The sequence below is a fragment of the Oncorhynchus mykiss genome, chromosome 3 (genome assembly GCF_013265735.2).
Source record: "Oncorhynchus mykiss isolate Arlee chromosome 3, USDA_OmykA_1.1, whole genome shotgun sequence".
Lineage (NCBI taxonomy): Eukaryota > Metazoa > Chordata > Actinopteri > Salmoniformes > Salmonidae > Oncorhynchus > Oncorhynchus mykiss.
Window position 1 is genome coordinate 70,285,252 of NC_048567.1, and position 16,433 is coordinate 70,301,684.

Below are 16,433 nucleotides of genomic sequence, written 5' to 3' on the forward strand. Positions count from 1 at the left end.
AGAGTGTAGAATGTTTCGTAAACATGAGAGGAGGATGGCATTGGCTTTCTCTACAAGAAGGGTGAATCAACATGTTTTTTATACTTTCACAAATGCACACACACACACAAACACACAGAAATCAGAACCATGGACAGCCACATCATATTTAGCTGATTGGAATACATCATTTTTTGGTATCTTTTAGTTGTCGCTGTATTAGACTAAGCAGAGGTGATTTGATGATGTTGAAGTTGAAATGGTGCTGGAATAGTGGAGGCAGCTCCTGTTTTCTTTGTGACTTGTGGTAACTCTCCATCGTTCTAAATCAATAGTTGTTTAGAAGTCCGAAAATGTTGGAAACATTAACTTGATTGACATGCTGTAGGTCATGTAACCGTTTGATCCATGGGCAAGGCACTTAACCTATCGTTCCCCAGGCCCTCGAAGACGTAGATGTCGATTAAGGCAGCCCCCTGCACCTCTCTGATTCAGAGGGGTTGGGTAAAATGCGGAAGACACATTTCAGTTGAAGGCATTCGGTTGTACAACTGACTAGGTATCCCCCTTTACCAATATGCTTTGTGGACTTCATCGGACAGAGGTTGCTCTCCAGTTTGTGATGAAACAAATGTGTGGTTTAATTTATTCTGCCACTATATCTTCTTATTGTCTCGGCCTTAGGCCTATATATATCACAGTCGCAAGGCATATGAACTAACAGGTTATAGAACGAACAATGCAATTATCACAACACATAGGTTGTAATATGGCTTTTTTTCTGGCTTGGCTTCTCCAGTGATTTTACAGAATGCACCACTACTGCTGTCTCCAAATCGCTCTCAGCCTGTGGGATGATGACAGCAGCTGTAATCAGTGGGAGTTGAGCCCTTCACATGCAACCAAGGCATGTATCCTGTAATCTACAGGCATGCCATAAATGCACACATTGACACCACTCACAAGTGTGCCAGCTAATACAAAGCTTTCTATCAACACAAAGGAAGGGGACATTTCAATCTAGTTCCTGGTTTTGACTGTGAGAGAACATTGTAAGAGAATGTTCTCAGGATATTAATAGATTGTTTTGTAGGTCACATCAAGCCAAAACGGATGGTGTGTGGTTTGTGTGTGGTGTGTGGTGTGTGGTTTGTGTGTGTGTGTGTGTGTGTGTGTGTGTGTGTGTGTGTGTGTGTGTGTGTGTGTGTGTGTGTGTGTGTTTGCCAGTCATAGAGCTAACAGAGAGCTGAAGACATTTCTAGACACCTGTGGGGGTAAAACTCAGTTTACCACTCTCATCTCCCCCTCCATTCATCCCTCTCTCCCTCTCCTGTTGGGAATGTTGTTGTGTTGATGGGTAGCCTGGAGACATTTCAGCAGGCTCCACGTAGCTGCCATTCCCCTGATTCTGAGTGAAGACACAAAACACCGCCCGTAGCGTGTGTGTGTGTGTGTGCGCATGTGTGTGTGTGTGTGTGTTTGTGCGTGCGTGTATGTGTGTGTGTTCTACACAAGGGGGGGCAGAATGTAAAAGAGAAATCGTTAAAGAGAGAGAAAGACGGAGTCATCGAAAGAGAAATAATTAGAAAAGAACGGGAAGGCTAGCAGAGGTCGGGAGGGGAGGCTAAGGTGGAGAGCAGAGCAAAAGTTGTGGAGTATCATTTTCGGAATAAGAGGGAGGGAGGGCGAACTGGAGGGTGAGACAGAGAGACTGATCAAGCAGGTTTTGTGATCAACGTTGACATTCCACCCATTCTAAGATACATTATTCAGAACACCTAAAGTCCTAACAAGGATAGTAAAACGAGGAAAATGTCCCACGTCCCCATGAGGACAAGGCTAATTTAAGCGTAGGGGTTAGGTTAGAATTAGTGTGAGAATTAGGGAAGGGGTTAGTTGATAAGTTTAGGATATGGGTTAGGTTTAAGGTTATGGTAATGGTTAGGATTAAAATGTGTGTGTAAACTCATATTTCTATTATTACTTCCATTTCTATCTGGTCAAATCATTTCCACTGAATGTTCACTATCTGGAATGAGTCATTGTTTGGTGTGACTGCTTTGACAGACTTCTTGATTGATAGATTTGTTTTATGAGTCTAAAGAGTGGGGTGCAGAATCGTCATAAATATAACTACTCAATCAACAATATAAGAACACCCACCATGTAGGCTTACAAAATGTCAAGGTTTACCATACATGGAATAGGCCTAATTAATCTATTAGGCTATAGTCACAATGATTCAGCATCCAGGTCGTACGGAATAATAACTTCATAGTGACTCAAAACATGTTGTTTGCTATTTCTGTCATGTTAACTCACAGTGTGAACTCATCTCATGTGTTGATCGCCCCAGTGGTTTACCATAAGAGTTTGTCAGCTTTCAGACTGGCTGGGCTGGATCATTTTCGCCTGCTTGTAGTGTTTTGTTTACCATGTCAGTGAGTCCTCTATACGCAGGGCAACCCTCATCAGCGTCTCTGGTGACTCCCCCTGTTGACGAGAAACTATAGGCCTACAGGGGGGTGGGGAAGTTTCAGCTGTTCTCATCAGTCTCAGTGGTAAGGACAGACGGTATATTGCAGCAGTTTGGTTTTAACTGTAATAACTTCTAGTAGGCCTAATCTGATCATGTCAAATGCAGAGCAGCTCATAGATATACTGTATTTACTGTATTTAAGGGAAAATGCCATTAGCTTGTTACCTGAGATTGTAAACTGTCATGGTCAAAACATATACACTACCAGGCAAAAGTTTGGAGACACCTACTCATACAAGGGTTTTTATTTATTTTTTACTATTTTCTACATTGTAGAATAATACTGAAGACATAAAAACTATGAAATAACACATATGGAATCATTTAGTAACCAAAAAAGTGTTAAACTAATCAAAATAGATGTTATATTTGAGATTCTTCAAAGTAGCCATCCTATGCCTTGATGACAGCTTTGCACACTCTTGGCATTCTCTCAGCCAGCTCCATGAGGTGGTCACCTGGAATGCATTTCAATTAACAGGTTCAAAGTTAATTTGTGAAATGTCTTTCCTTCATAATGCATTTGAGCCAATCAGTTGGGTTGTGACAAGGTAGAGATGCTATACAGAAGATAGCCCTATTTGTTAAAAGACCAAGTCCATATTATGGCAAGACCAGCTCAAATAAGAAAAGATTAACGACAGTCCATCATTATTTTAAGACATGAAGGTCAGTCAATTCGGAACATTTCAAGAACTTTGAAAGTTTCTTCAAGTGGAGTTGCAAAATCCATCAAGCGCTACGATGAAACTGGATCTCATGAGGACTGCCACAGGAAAGGAAGACCCAGAGATCCTCTGCTATAGAGGATAAGTTCATTAGAATTAACTGCACCTGAGATTGCAGCCCAAATGAATGCTTAACAGTTCAAGTAACAGACACATCTCAACATCAACTGTTCAGAGGAGACTGCATGAATCAGGCCTTCATGGTCGAATTGCTGCAAAGAAACCACTACTAAAGGACACCAATAAGAATAAGAAACTTGTTTGGGCCAAGAAACACAAGCAATGGACATTAGACTGGTGGAAATCTGTCCTTTGGTCTCATGAGTCCAAATTTGAGATTTTTTGTTGTTATTTGTTTTTCAACAGGACAATAACCCAAAACACACCTCCAGTCTGTGTAGGGGCTATTTGACCAAGGAGGAGAGTGATGGAGAGCTGCATCAGATGACCTGGCCTTCTCAATCACCCGACCTCAACCCAATTGTGATTGTTTGGGATGAGTTGGACTGGAGAGTGAAGGAAAAGCAGCCAACAAGTGCTCAGCATATATGGGAACTCCTTCAAGACTGTTGGAAAAGCATTCCATGTGAATTCTGGTTGAGAGAATGCCAAGTGTGTGCAAAGCTGACATCAAAGTAAAGGGTGGCTACTTTGAAGAATCTAAAATATATTTTGATTTGTTTAACACTTTTTGGTTACTACATGATTCCATATGTGTTATTTCATAGTTTTGATGTCTTCACTATTATTCTACAATGTAGAAAATAGTACAAATAAAGAAAACCCCTTGAATGAGGAGGTGTGTCCAACCTTTAGACTGGTACTGTAGATTCAATGGTTGTAAAGATGGGGAGTGGTCAGTCCATTTTAAAGCAATGCTCTGCTTTTTTGATACCACACTCCAAAAAGCATGTCAGGCTCTAGTTTTGTCTAATCTTGATTATTGTCCAGTCGTGTGGTTCAGTGCTGCAAGGAAAGACCTAATTAACCTGCAGCTGGCCCAGAACAGAGTGGCACGTCTTGCTCTTCATTGTAATCAGAGGGCTAATATAAATACTATGCATGCCAGTCTCTCTTGGCTAAGACTTGAGGAGAGACGGACTGCATCACTTCTTCTTTTAATAAGAAACAATGTGTTGAAAATTCCAAATGGTTTGCATCGTCAACTTACACACAGCTCTGACGCACACACTTATCCCATCAGACATGCTACCAGGGGTCTTTTCACAGTCCCCAAATCCAGAACAAATTCAAGAAAGCCTACAGTATTATATAGAGACATTATTGCATGTAACTCCCTTCCATCTAATTTTTCTCAAATAAACAGCAAACCTGGTTTAAAAAAACAGATAAAGCAACACCTCACGGCACAACGCCCCTCCCCTATTTGACCGACATAGTTTGTGTGTATGTATTGATAGGTAGGCTATGTGTGCCTTTAAAAAAAATGTAGTTCTGTCCTTGAGCTGTTCTTGTCTATTGATGTTCTGTATTATGTTTCATGTTTTGTGTGGACCCCAGGAAGAGTAGCTGCTGCTATCGCAACAGCTAATGGAGATCCTAATAAAATACCAAATACAATTGAATAACTTTGTTTTTAAACTTCATCTGACTGTGAAGCATATGATTTGAGCGGAATCTGGAGATTCACTGATCCAGGAGATGGATGAATAGATTTCAGATCTATACTCTGTCCTATACCCCAACATTACAACCCATGGGGACTAGAAAGTCTCTCTTAAAGGGTAAAGTGAAATATATTGGGTTAATTAATCATCTGTTGTCCAAATGACAGGAATCCAGCATTTCGCTTCTCCCAGTCACTCACTGATTTGTCAAACATAGCTCATAAGTGCAGAGACAGCCAGCGGGCAGTAGCGGTGTTTGGGTAAAATCACCGCCGAAGCCCCCCCCCCCCCCCCCCCCCAAAAAAAAAAAACAACAACATGTTACAACCAATCTGTTGTGTTAATTGTGTTGTTTAATCTACAACCTGTTTGTTCATATGCCTCGACACTGATATATAGGCCTGAGGCCAATACAATAAGAAGACACAGTGACAGAATAAATTCAACCACACATTTGTTTCATAAAAAAACAGACAGCAACATTTGTCCAGTGAGATCCACAAAACATATTGCTTATAACAAACATGACCTACAGCAGTGGTTCTCAACCAGGGGTACAAGAACACCTGGGAGTCCTTGGCCTATCCACAGAGGGTACTTGAGAGGACTCATGAGAACATAAGCTTACTAGGAAAACGCACATGAGGGGGTACTTCAGGGGTAATCCGGGCAAAGCAACATTCAGTTGCTTGTGAAGTGACCAAAAAAGGTTAGGAACCACTGACCTACAGCATGGTCAAGGAAGGTAATGTTTCTGACATTTTCTGAATACTAAACAACTATTGATTTAGAACCATGGAGAACCACCACAAGTCACAAAGAAAACAGGCGCTGCTCCCACTATTCCAGCACCATTTCAACTTCAACATTTCAACATCATCCAATCACATATGCTTATTAGTCTACTACAGTGAGAACTGTGAATGGTCCTGAGCCAGGACCATTCACAGTTGAGCTCATCTGTTTAGCTCAACGCTGATTGTCTGTTATTTTATACTTTTTTAATAAAGGGAGGCCAAATGCTCGCTGGCTTCCCTTGAATTCAATGCTACTGATGGCAACATTGTCATACTCGTTTTGACCGGACAGCATTCGATAGATAAGCTACACATACTGAGACAGAGGGACGCTGTTTCCTTCACTTGGATGCTTTCTCTGGTGAGATACATTCAGCCTCTTGCGAATTGAAGGAAATGTATGAAGCACTGCGAGATTAAAGATAAATAATTTTGTCTGTTTTTATTCGTTTTTTTGTCAATTGTTGGGGGAAGCTTGGCATCCCTTGGCATTTTCCAAATTCTTAACATATAATACGAATTGAAATTTGTAATTTACCATAAGAATTGAATGCTGGACATCCACAAATTAATACATACCACACAAAACGTAACATATACAAAATGAAGTGTCTCGGATAATACAGATGAATACGAAATGTTCTGAGACCAGGTTGGAATGAAGTTCGCATTTGATTGCAAGGCAAACTATAATTAGTTTTTAGTGTGCTTGATGTGTGAATGTTTTCAGAGAGTACATAGCCTACCATTGTGTTGCGTTTCAGAGGTTGATGGGCAACAATGACAATTATGCGCACATAGATATTGGATACATTTAACACATTTTACTGCAGGGCATTGAAAGAAGTTAAACTCATATAATTTAGTCTGTAGAAGATGCATTTCCTTGCTATTGGGGACAGGCAGGGTCGGGGTTGACTAGTATCTCTATTTGGAGGCCGCTCCCCTTCATGCAAACCATGCAAAACATGTGCTATTATAGGTCATTGGAGTCCGGTTACAACTGTGGAGGAAGAACACTCCTTACAAACAGGTTCTGAGCTGCTGGGAACGCCCTTGGACACGAAACCACCTGCTTTATAAAGATCCGACAGAGGACCAGAGAGAGTCAAAACAAAAACGAAAAGGAACAGGCACAAGAACAAACAAGATAACTGCCGAACTCTCCCACAGCTTGGAACACGGGAAGCTGCACTGACACGAAAAAACATCAATCAGTCTCTACTGCAGCATTAAAAAAGGAGGGGCCACTTTCCAAAGCGATTAGAAAATAATTAGAGAAGGGTTGCACAAATAGATAAACAAACTATCCAGCTCCGATTGACAGTTACAACTGTTATTTCTGAAATAAGTTTGAGAATCAACAACAGAGTCGAGAAAATGATGCAAATCTCAGAATCCCACCTGCAGAAGAACTCCCTGTTCAACTCCATGAATCGCTTCATTGGAGCCGTCAATAACATGGACCAGACGGTGATGGTGCCCAGCCTGCTGCGGGACGTCCCACTGGAAGAAGAGAGGGAGATGGCCGCCCTCAAAAGCTCGGGAAACAGCGACATCGAGGACGGCGACATGTACAGCTACTACCAGCTCCTGAAGTCCATCCGCTGCGACATCGAGTGGGGAGTGATGCGCGCCGAGAAGCTCAAGGAGAGCCGGGGTCCCAGCTCTCGGATTGATTCCGAGGAAGAAGAATCGGAGGTGTCGTCCGAGGAAGACGAGGTTAACCTGCAAAAGCAGTTCCAGTTCCACATGACAGGGCTTCACGGGGTGCTGTCCAAGCTGACGCAACAGGCCAACACTCTCACCAACCGCTACAAGCAGGAGATCGGCATTGGATGCTACTAAAGTGTAGCGTATTGACCCGAGCGAACCCGCATTCCCTGATGATCGATGTTGTATTATTTAGCGCAAAGGAGTTGAACTGAACTGAATAGTCTATTACTTATGACATTCTTTTGAATAGATGGAGAGAGAAAGAAAAAAAGAGATGTAATATTTAACCTTTGTTGATCCAAAGAAATGGTGTGGTTGAACTGCAATGTGGTATACCTGGGTTCCATTACCCCCTGTTTTGCACTCGGTTTTTCGCACTGTCTATGTTTTATGAGCCGTGTTCAACCTTGACCCATGCGTTCAGTTCAAGTGGTACACATATAATGCATATTTATACTTTTATTTAATATTGATGTATAACTTATTACCTCATACTGTATGTTTGAGAGCTGTATATTTCCTGGTTGAAGAAGTGCATGACCGCAGACATTTGGCTACATTTTGAACATCCCAATAAGGGATAAATGCGCATAGGATATAGCATGTCTAATGATGCCAATGTGTCAAATAGTCTGTACAGATTTTGTACTTCTTCCTATTGTGTCTTTATTATGTGCTTAGCTAAATGGAGGAGGCTTGACAGATTCTTGCCTATGATCCCAATGCTACCCTATATGATCAATGAACTGGAATCAACAGATGGTTCTTCTGAAATAATGAATGATTCAAAGAGATCATGTTATTATGGTGTTATTGCCATGGTAATTATGGAGAGGTGAAACTCTAAGACCAGCTATTTAATGTAGTATTTTATGCTTCGTATTGAATATATTTGTATGGAGAAATAAACTTGTTTTTATAACTGAAAGTAATTTGTTATTTATGTTCTTTGCCTATCAACACATCACCTAGAATGTTGTGGAACAGGATTATATTTCAAACAGATACCGTCCTCCAATTGACCCCAATACATTTCAACAAGTGTTTGATATCGTATATCCCTAACATTTCATGTTTGTCCAGGGACCAATCCATCTGGTACTCAATATGTACCCATTTCTGTTCAAACCAAACTCTATTCACCCTACGTTCCAAGAGTGGTGCAGCGGTCTAAGGCACAGCATCTCAGTGCTAGAAGTGACACTATAGACCCTGGTTCGATTCCAGGCTGTATCACAACCAGACGTGATTGGGAATCCCATTGGGCGGCGCACAATTGGCCCAGCGTCGTCTGGGTTAGGGTTTGGCTGGGGTAGGCCCTCATTGGAAATAAGAATTTGTTCTTAACTGACTTGCCTAGTTAAATAAAAAAATAACCTGTAACGGACAGGTAACTGCCAAAATAAAGGAAACATTGTTTTTCCCCCATCAATCTACACACACATAATGACAAGGCAAAAATATGTTTTTATATTTTTTAGCAAATGTATTACAAATTAAAAATGAAAATATCACATTTACATAAGTATTCAGAACCTTTACTCAGTACTATGTTGAAGCACCACTGGCAGCGATTACAGCCGCTAGTCTTCTTGGGTTTGACGTTACAAGCTTGGCACACCTGTATATGGATAGAGTTTCCCCCATTCGTCTCTACAGATCCTCTCAAGCTCTGTCAGGTTGGATGGGGAGCGTCAGTGCACAGCTATTTTCAGGTCGCTCCAGAGATGTTAGATTGGGTTCAAGTCCGGACTTTGGCTGGGCCATTGAAAGACATTCAGAGACTTGTCCCGAAGCCACTCCTGCGTTGTCTTGGCTGTGCGCTTAGGGTCGTTGTCCTGTTGGAAGGTGAACATTCGTCCCAGTTTGAGGTCCTGAGCAGTCTGGAGCAGGTTTTCATCAAGGATTTCTCTGTACTTTGCTTTGTTCATCTTTCTCTCGATCCTGACTAGTCTCCCAGTTGCTGCCACTGAAAAACATCTCCACAGCATGATGCTGCCACCACCATGCTTCACCGTAGGGATGGTAATGGCCAGGTGATGAGCAGTGTGTTTCCTCCAGACATGACGCTTGGCATTCAGGCCAAAGAGTTCAATGTTGGTTTCATCAGACCAGAGAATCTTCTTTCTCATGGTCTGGGAGTCCTTTAGGTGACTTTTGGCAAACTCCAAGCGGGCTGTCATGTGCCTTTTACTAAGAAGTGGCTTCCGTCTGGCCACTCTACCATAAAGGCCTGATCGGTGGAGTGTTGTAGAGATGGTTGTAGAGTGTTGTAGGTTCTCCCATCTCCACAGATGAACTCGGGAGCTCTGTCAGAGTGACCATCGGGTTCTTGGTCACCTCCCTGTCCAAGGCTCTTCTCCCCCGATTGCTCAGTTTGGCCAGGCGGCCAGCTCTAGGATGAGTCTTGGTGGTTCCAAACTTCTTCCATTTAAGAATAATGGAGGCCACTGTGTTTTTGGGGACCTTCAATGCTGCAGACATGTTTTGGTACCCTTCTCCAGATCTGTGCCTCGACACAATCCTGTCTCGGAGTTCTATGGACAATTCCTTTGACCTGCACTGTCAAATATGGCATCTTATATAGACAGGTGTGTACCTTTCCAAATCATGTCCAGTCAATTCAATTTACGAACAGCTGGACTCAAATCACTTTGTAAATACATCTCAAGGATGATCAATGGTAACAGGATGCACCTGAGCTCAATTTCGAGTCTCAGAGCAAAGGGTCTGAATGCTTATGTAAATAAGGTATTTCTTAAAACCTGTTTTCGCTTTGTCATTACAGTGCCTTGCGAAAGTATTCGGCCCCCTTGAACTTTGCGACCTTTTGCCACATTTCAGGCTTCAAACATAAAGATATAAAACTGTATTTTTTTGTGAAGAATCAACAACAAGTGGGACACAATCATGAAGTGGAACGACATTTATTGGATATTTCAAACTTTTTTAACAAATCAAAAACTGAAAAATTGGGCGTGCAAAATTATTCAGCCCCTTTACTTTCAGTGCAGCAAACTCTCTCCAGAAGTTCAGTGAGGATCTCTGAATGATACAATGTTGACCTAAATGACTAATGATGATAAATACAATCCACCTGTGTGTAATCAAGTCTCCGTATGAATGCACCTGCACTGTGATAGTCTCAGAGGTCCGTTAAAAGCGCAGAGAGCATCATGAAGAACAAGGAACACACCAGGCAGGTCCGAGATACTGTTGTGAAGAAGTTTAAAGCCGGATTTGGATACAAAAAGATTTCCCAAGCTTTAAACATCCCAAGGAGCACTGTGCAAGCGATAATATTGAAATGGTAGGAGTATCAGACCACGGCAAATCTACCAAGACCTGGCCGTCCCTCTAAACTTTCAGCTCATACAAGGAGAAGACTGATCAGAGATGCAGCCAAGAGGCCCATGATCACTCTGGATGAACTGCAGAGATCTACAGCTGAGGTGGGAGACTGTCCATAGGACAACAATCAGTCGTATATTGCACAAATTTGGCCTTTATGGAAGAGTGGCAAGAAGAAAGCCATTTCTTAAAGATATCCATAAAAAGTGTCATTTAAAGTTTGCCACAAGCCACCTGGGAGACACACCAAACATGTGGAAGAAGGTGCTCTGGTCAGATGAAACCAAAATTGAACTTTTTGGCAACAATGCAAAACGTTATGTTTGGCGTAAAAGCAACACAGCTCATCACCCTGAACACACCATCCCCACTGTCAAACATGGTGGTGGCAGCATCATGGTTTGGGCCTGCTTTTCTTAAGCAGGGACAGGGGAGATGGTTAAAATTGATGGGAAGATGGATGGAGCCAAATACAGGACCATTCTGGAAGAAAACCTGATGGAGTCTGCAAAAGACCTGAGACTGGGACGGAGATTTGTCTTCCAACAAGACAATGATCCAAAACATAAAGCAAAATCTACAATGGAATGGTTCAAAAATAAACATATCCAGGTGTAGAATGGCCAAGTCAAAGTCCAGACCTGAATCCAATCGAGAATCTGTGGAAAGAACTGAAAACTGCTGTTCACAAATGCTCTCCATCCAACCTCACTGAGCTTGAGCTGTTTTGCAAGGAGGAATGGGAAAAAATGTCAGTCTCTCGATGTGCAAAACTGATAGAGACATACCCCAAGCGACTTACAGCTGTAATCGCAGCAAAAGGTGGCGCTACAAAGTATTAACTTAAGGGGGCTGAATAATTTTGCACGCCCAATTTTTCAGTTTTTGATTTGTTAAAAAAGTTTGAAATATCCAATAAATGTCGTTCCACTTCATGATTGTGTCCCATTTGTTGTTGATTCTTCACAAAAAAATACAGTTTTATATCTTTATGTTTGAAGCCTGAAATGTGGCAAAAGGTCGCAAAGTTCAAGGGGGCCGAATACTTTCGCAAGGCACTGTATGTGGTATTGTATGAATAAAAACATTTAATGAATTTTAGAATTAGGCTGTAACGTAACAAAATGTGGAAAAGGTGGAGAGGTCTGAATAGTTTCTGAATGCACTAAATACATGCAGTTTATCCACTTGATTAACATAATTACATTTAAAGCACACATAAATACTCGTAGGATACAGTAATGATACAAACCAAACATATTTTGGTAAACATGGGTTCAATATGCTCATATTGAGGTAATATAGTAATCATGTAATTTGACATTGCCACTCATGGCTTTTCATCCAGCCAAGTAAGAATGAGTTATCATTTCATTCATAGTATGAGTCTGCTCTCAGTGTATTCTGCATCCATCAAGCATAGGTCATGCAACCAGCCACTGACTATTAGGACCATGTAAATACAGCTGCCAAGAGCAAATAGTAGGTCTTTGCTTTTGGGATATTGGGATGTTTAGTTTACACAATGTCTTATAAGAAGAATAAACAACCAGTTTAATGTAGTGTTCTCTGTCCAGCCTCGACTTCAGCTGTGAGGTATTAGAAGTTAACCTTTTCTTTCTTATATTTTTTGTGATACATGTTAGGGCCAGGTGTATTCATAATATTTTTATTTGGGAAAAACATCTGCTTTTTATGATAGGCATCCCCCCAAAAGGTCCATATATTTGTTATACTGTCATCCCTTTTGTTTAATATTCTTATCAATGCAAAGAATTAAGCAACATATATATATATATATATATATATATATATATATATATATATATATATATATATATAGTACCAGTTGAAAGTTTGGACACACCTACTCATTCAAGGGTTTTTCTTTATTTTTATTATTTTCTACAATGTAGAATAATATTGAAGACATCAAAACTACGATATCACACATATGGAATCATGTAGTAACCAAAAAAGTGTTTAACAAATCAAAATGTATTTTATATTTTGAATTCTTTGAAGTAGCCACCCTTTCCCTTGGTGACAGCTTTGCACACTTTTGGCATTCTTTCAACCAGCTCCATGGGGTAGTCACCTGGAATGCTTTTCCAACAGTCTTGAAGCAGTTCCCACATATGCTGAGCACTTGGCTGCTTTCCCTTAACTCTGCGGTCCAACTCATCCCAAACTATCTCAACTGCTTTGAGGTCGGGTGATGGTGGAGGCCAGGTCATCTGATGCAGCACTGCAACACTCTCCTTCTTGGTCAAATAGCTCTTACACAGCCTGGAGGTGTGTTTTGGGTCATTGTCCTGTTGAAAAACAAATGATAGTCCCACTAAGTGCAAACCAAATAAGATAGCATATCGTTGCAGAATGCTGCAGAATGCCTTGAATTATACATACATCACTGACAGTGTCAACAGCAAAGCTCCCCCACATCATTACACCTCCTCCTCCATGCTTCACAGTGGAAGCACACATACAGAGATCATCCGTTCACCTACTCTGCGTCTCACAAAGACACAGCGGTTGGTACCAAAAATCTCAAATTTGGTCGTGTTTCTTGGCCCAAGCAAGTCTCTTCTTCTTATTGGTGTCCTTTAGTAGTGGTTTCTTTGCTGCAATTCGACCATGAAGGCCTGATTCACGCAGTCTCCTCTGAACAGTTGATGTTGAGATGTGTCTGTTACTTGAACTCTGTGAAGCATTTATTTGGGCTGCAATTTCTGAGGCTGGTAACTCCAATGAACGTATCTTCTGCAACAGAGGTAACTCTGGGTCTTCCTTTCCTTTCTTTGCTTATTTGAGCTGTTCTTGCCATAAATATAAAATATATTTGATTTGTTTAACACTTTTTTGGTTACTACTTGATTCCATATGTGTTGTTTCATAGTTTGATGTATTCACTATTATTCTACAATGTAGAAAATAGTAAAATAACAAAAAAAAACTTGAATGAGCAGGTGTGTCCAAACTTTTGACTGCTACTGTATAAACATTTTTTTGTTGTTGTATATTTAAGAAACACAAAGGGACTATCTTTATTGTTGAAAATGACTTGTGACCCTTGTATAATCTACTGGACATATTGTGTGTATGTCAAATGTTCAGCTAGCTAAGCTTTTGTTGAGTAAGTGTTATACGAGCATTAGGTGTTGGCAACAACTTGATTTGCATAAGAAGCACCTCATGCTCCCAGTCTCTGACAACCCTCTAATTCTAGACATCCAGTTACATAGCATTGTTTAAATATTCCCCATGTCATGTTAAGATGGCTGTCATAGAATGTTGAAGTGTCATGTAATTAAGTGATAATGCCCAGTAAACCTGTGTTTGGAGGATATGTTGGCAAGGGTGTTGTTAGGCCCGAGACGAAATCAATATATGCTCCAAACACTGGCTTCGAAGGCATTATCATTTTTCATACAACAGGTTACCAACATATTCAAATTTTTATTGACATATTTTCATAAAAAATATTATTTTGATTAATTTATTCATACTATTTCCTTCCACAATATATAGTCCCGACACAAATCTAGGGTTGCTACCCAAGCCGGCTGATCATTTGTTCTATTGGTTTGGTTGCCAGACCCAGTGGGTTCAGTCTTTTTGTTCTGTATCTATGGATGCGACACAGTCGTTCGTTCTAAATGTTCTATTGCCGTACTGGCTGTTAACGTTCTTATCCCTTGCTTGCTAGCTAGCCAACTACGGGTAATTTACAGTCACGTCAAACGTCAAAAAGAATAACAACAGTAGCTGCGTTTGCATTTGTTTAAGCTGTTTTCTAGTGACATGTATTTTGATACATCCATAACAATGAGCTAATGAGGCGCGATTTCGCCGAGCATAGAAATGTGCTCTCGTCAGGACACTGTTGTTCAGAGGAGCATGCCAACAACACAGCTAACAATCGCTTCAAACACTGAATTTGTAAAGACTGTAAACTAGCTGCACTATGTTTTGTTTGACTTTTTTTTCAATTGACATTGCTTTGTATACATCCATAAAAATGTTGCCAGCTGATTCATGATTTAGATTGGATGAGAAATTCTGCCTGCCTGTCTGTCTCGTCCCAACTCCTGACCCCTACACGTTCATTACTACGGGACAGCTGGAGATAGAATTAGAATATTGAAACAATGCATATGTCAGAGAGACAAACAGCAAGGTTTATGCAAATCTCCGCTGGTGAAAACTAAATGTTAGTCTAAAAGAAATGTGAGATAATTTCTAGATGCTTTTTATAGTGGAGATCAAGTTTATAAATTGCCTGGCAGGTCTGATGAGACAGTGGATTGCGCAGTCAGATGGAACAGAGTAAATAGGCATTTTAACGTCATAGGTTTTTCCGGTGGTAACTTGTGGAATAGACCGTCTGGAATGTGCTTTTAACCAATCAGCGATCAGGATTAGATCCAATCATTGTATAAATGCATCATAATGCTCATTCTAGACGTTACATTTGATTATATTTTTTAAAATTCTCCATGTAATGTTAATAGGGAGCTAACATGGCTGCCATAGAATGTTGAAATGTCATGTGAACGCATCATAATTCAGAAACCGTATTGGCCCAACTCTCTAAATACATGACTCTGAGGCATGGCAGTGTTGCCTCATCGTTGCCATGGACGACTGTGACATTCTCTGAAGCCACCATTGTTGATGAGTCCAGCTGGGGCTTAGCGGCAACAATGGGCCTTTCTACACACCTATTTCACACACACACACACACACGCACGCACGCACACGCACACTGGAGACGGGGTTACAATGGGGCAAAACAGTACTCACATACAACAACACACACGCACACTGGAGACGGGGTTACAATGGGGCAAAACAGTACTTACATACAACACACAGACCTATGCATAGTGAATGACTGAAAGACTGCACAACATTCATTAAAAGTTTCAAGGAATTTGACATGAGGTAAGCACCAACTCATATTTTGAGTCCCATCCCTTCAGCAGATTCCATTGTGGTGAAGCACAATTCACTTTTAGAAAAAATGGTTCCATAAGGGTTCTTCAGCTGTCCCCATAGGAGAACCCTTTTTGGTTCCAGGTAGAACAATTTTGCGTTCCATGTAGAACCCTCTGTGGAAAGGGTTTTTACATGGAACACAAAAGGTTCTACCTGGAACTAATAAGGGTTCTCCAAAGGGGTCTCCTATGGGGACAGCCAAGAGTGTGGGATTGAACAGACAGAACAGGTTAAAGTCTAGATGCCAAGAACAACACCTTTAGGCTTGTGGGTAATACCTGAAGACATACACTGTACCTTTACAGCAGTCACACCCCCCTGTGTTCTTCCTCGTACACTCTCTCTAATTAATGTTGCAACATGTAGTTTAACAAAAGATGTGGGTTATGTTCTCCTTCACTTTGCTTATCATTTTGTTACTTCTCTGTCACTTATATTCAGGCCAAAGGTATATCTCAATTGCTCTGTTTGTGTTTGATTATAAAATGTTTATCTTTGATTTTGAAACACATTGTCAGTGATAATGATACAGTAACAACTCATCATTATCTACACTTGCAGCGATAGGAAGTCTCTTATATAAAATGTATGGGCTATCTAATCAGTTGTATTTTACACTGGCAGGTCCTGGAAAACACCCACACTTTGAAGGATGTTTTGTTTCAGGGACAAGGAAAGGAAATAATTACACAGT

At 40.8% G+C, this 16,433-nt stretch overlaps 2 protein-coding genes across 2 annotated transcripts in view; both read left to right on the forward strand.

Moving 5' to 3' along the window:
- The window catches only part of LOC110518747 (tetraspanin-7), an 82,446-nt gene that overhangs the window by 53,697 nt on the left and 12,316 nt on the right, over positions 1 to 16,433 (forward strand). The gene's annotated exons all lie outside the window — the stretch shown is intronic.
- Positions 6,589 to 8,315, forward strand: LOC110520498 (mid1-interacting protein 1-B). The gene has a single exon (XM_021597870.2). The coding sequence runs from the start codon at positions 7,052 to 7,054 to the stop codon at positions 7,517 to 7,519; it is 468 nt and encodes a 155-aa protein (XP_021453545.1). The 5' UTR covers positions 6,589 to 7,051; the 3' UTR covers positions 7,520 to 8,315.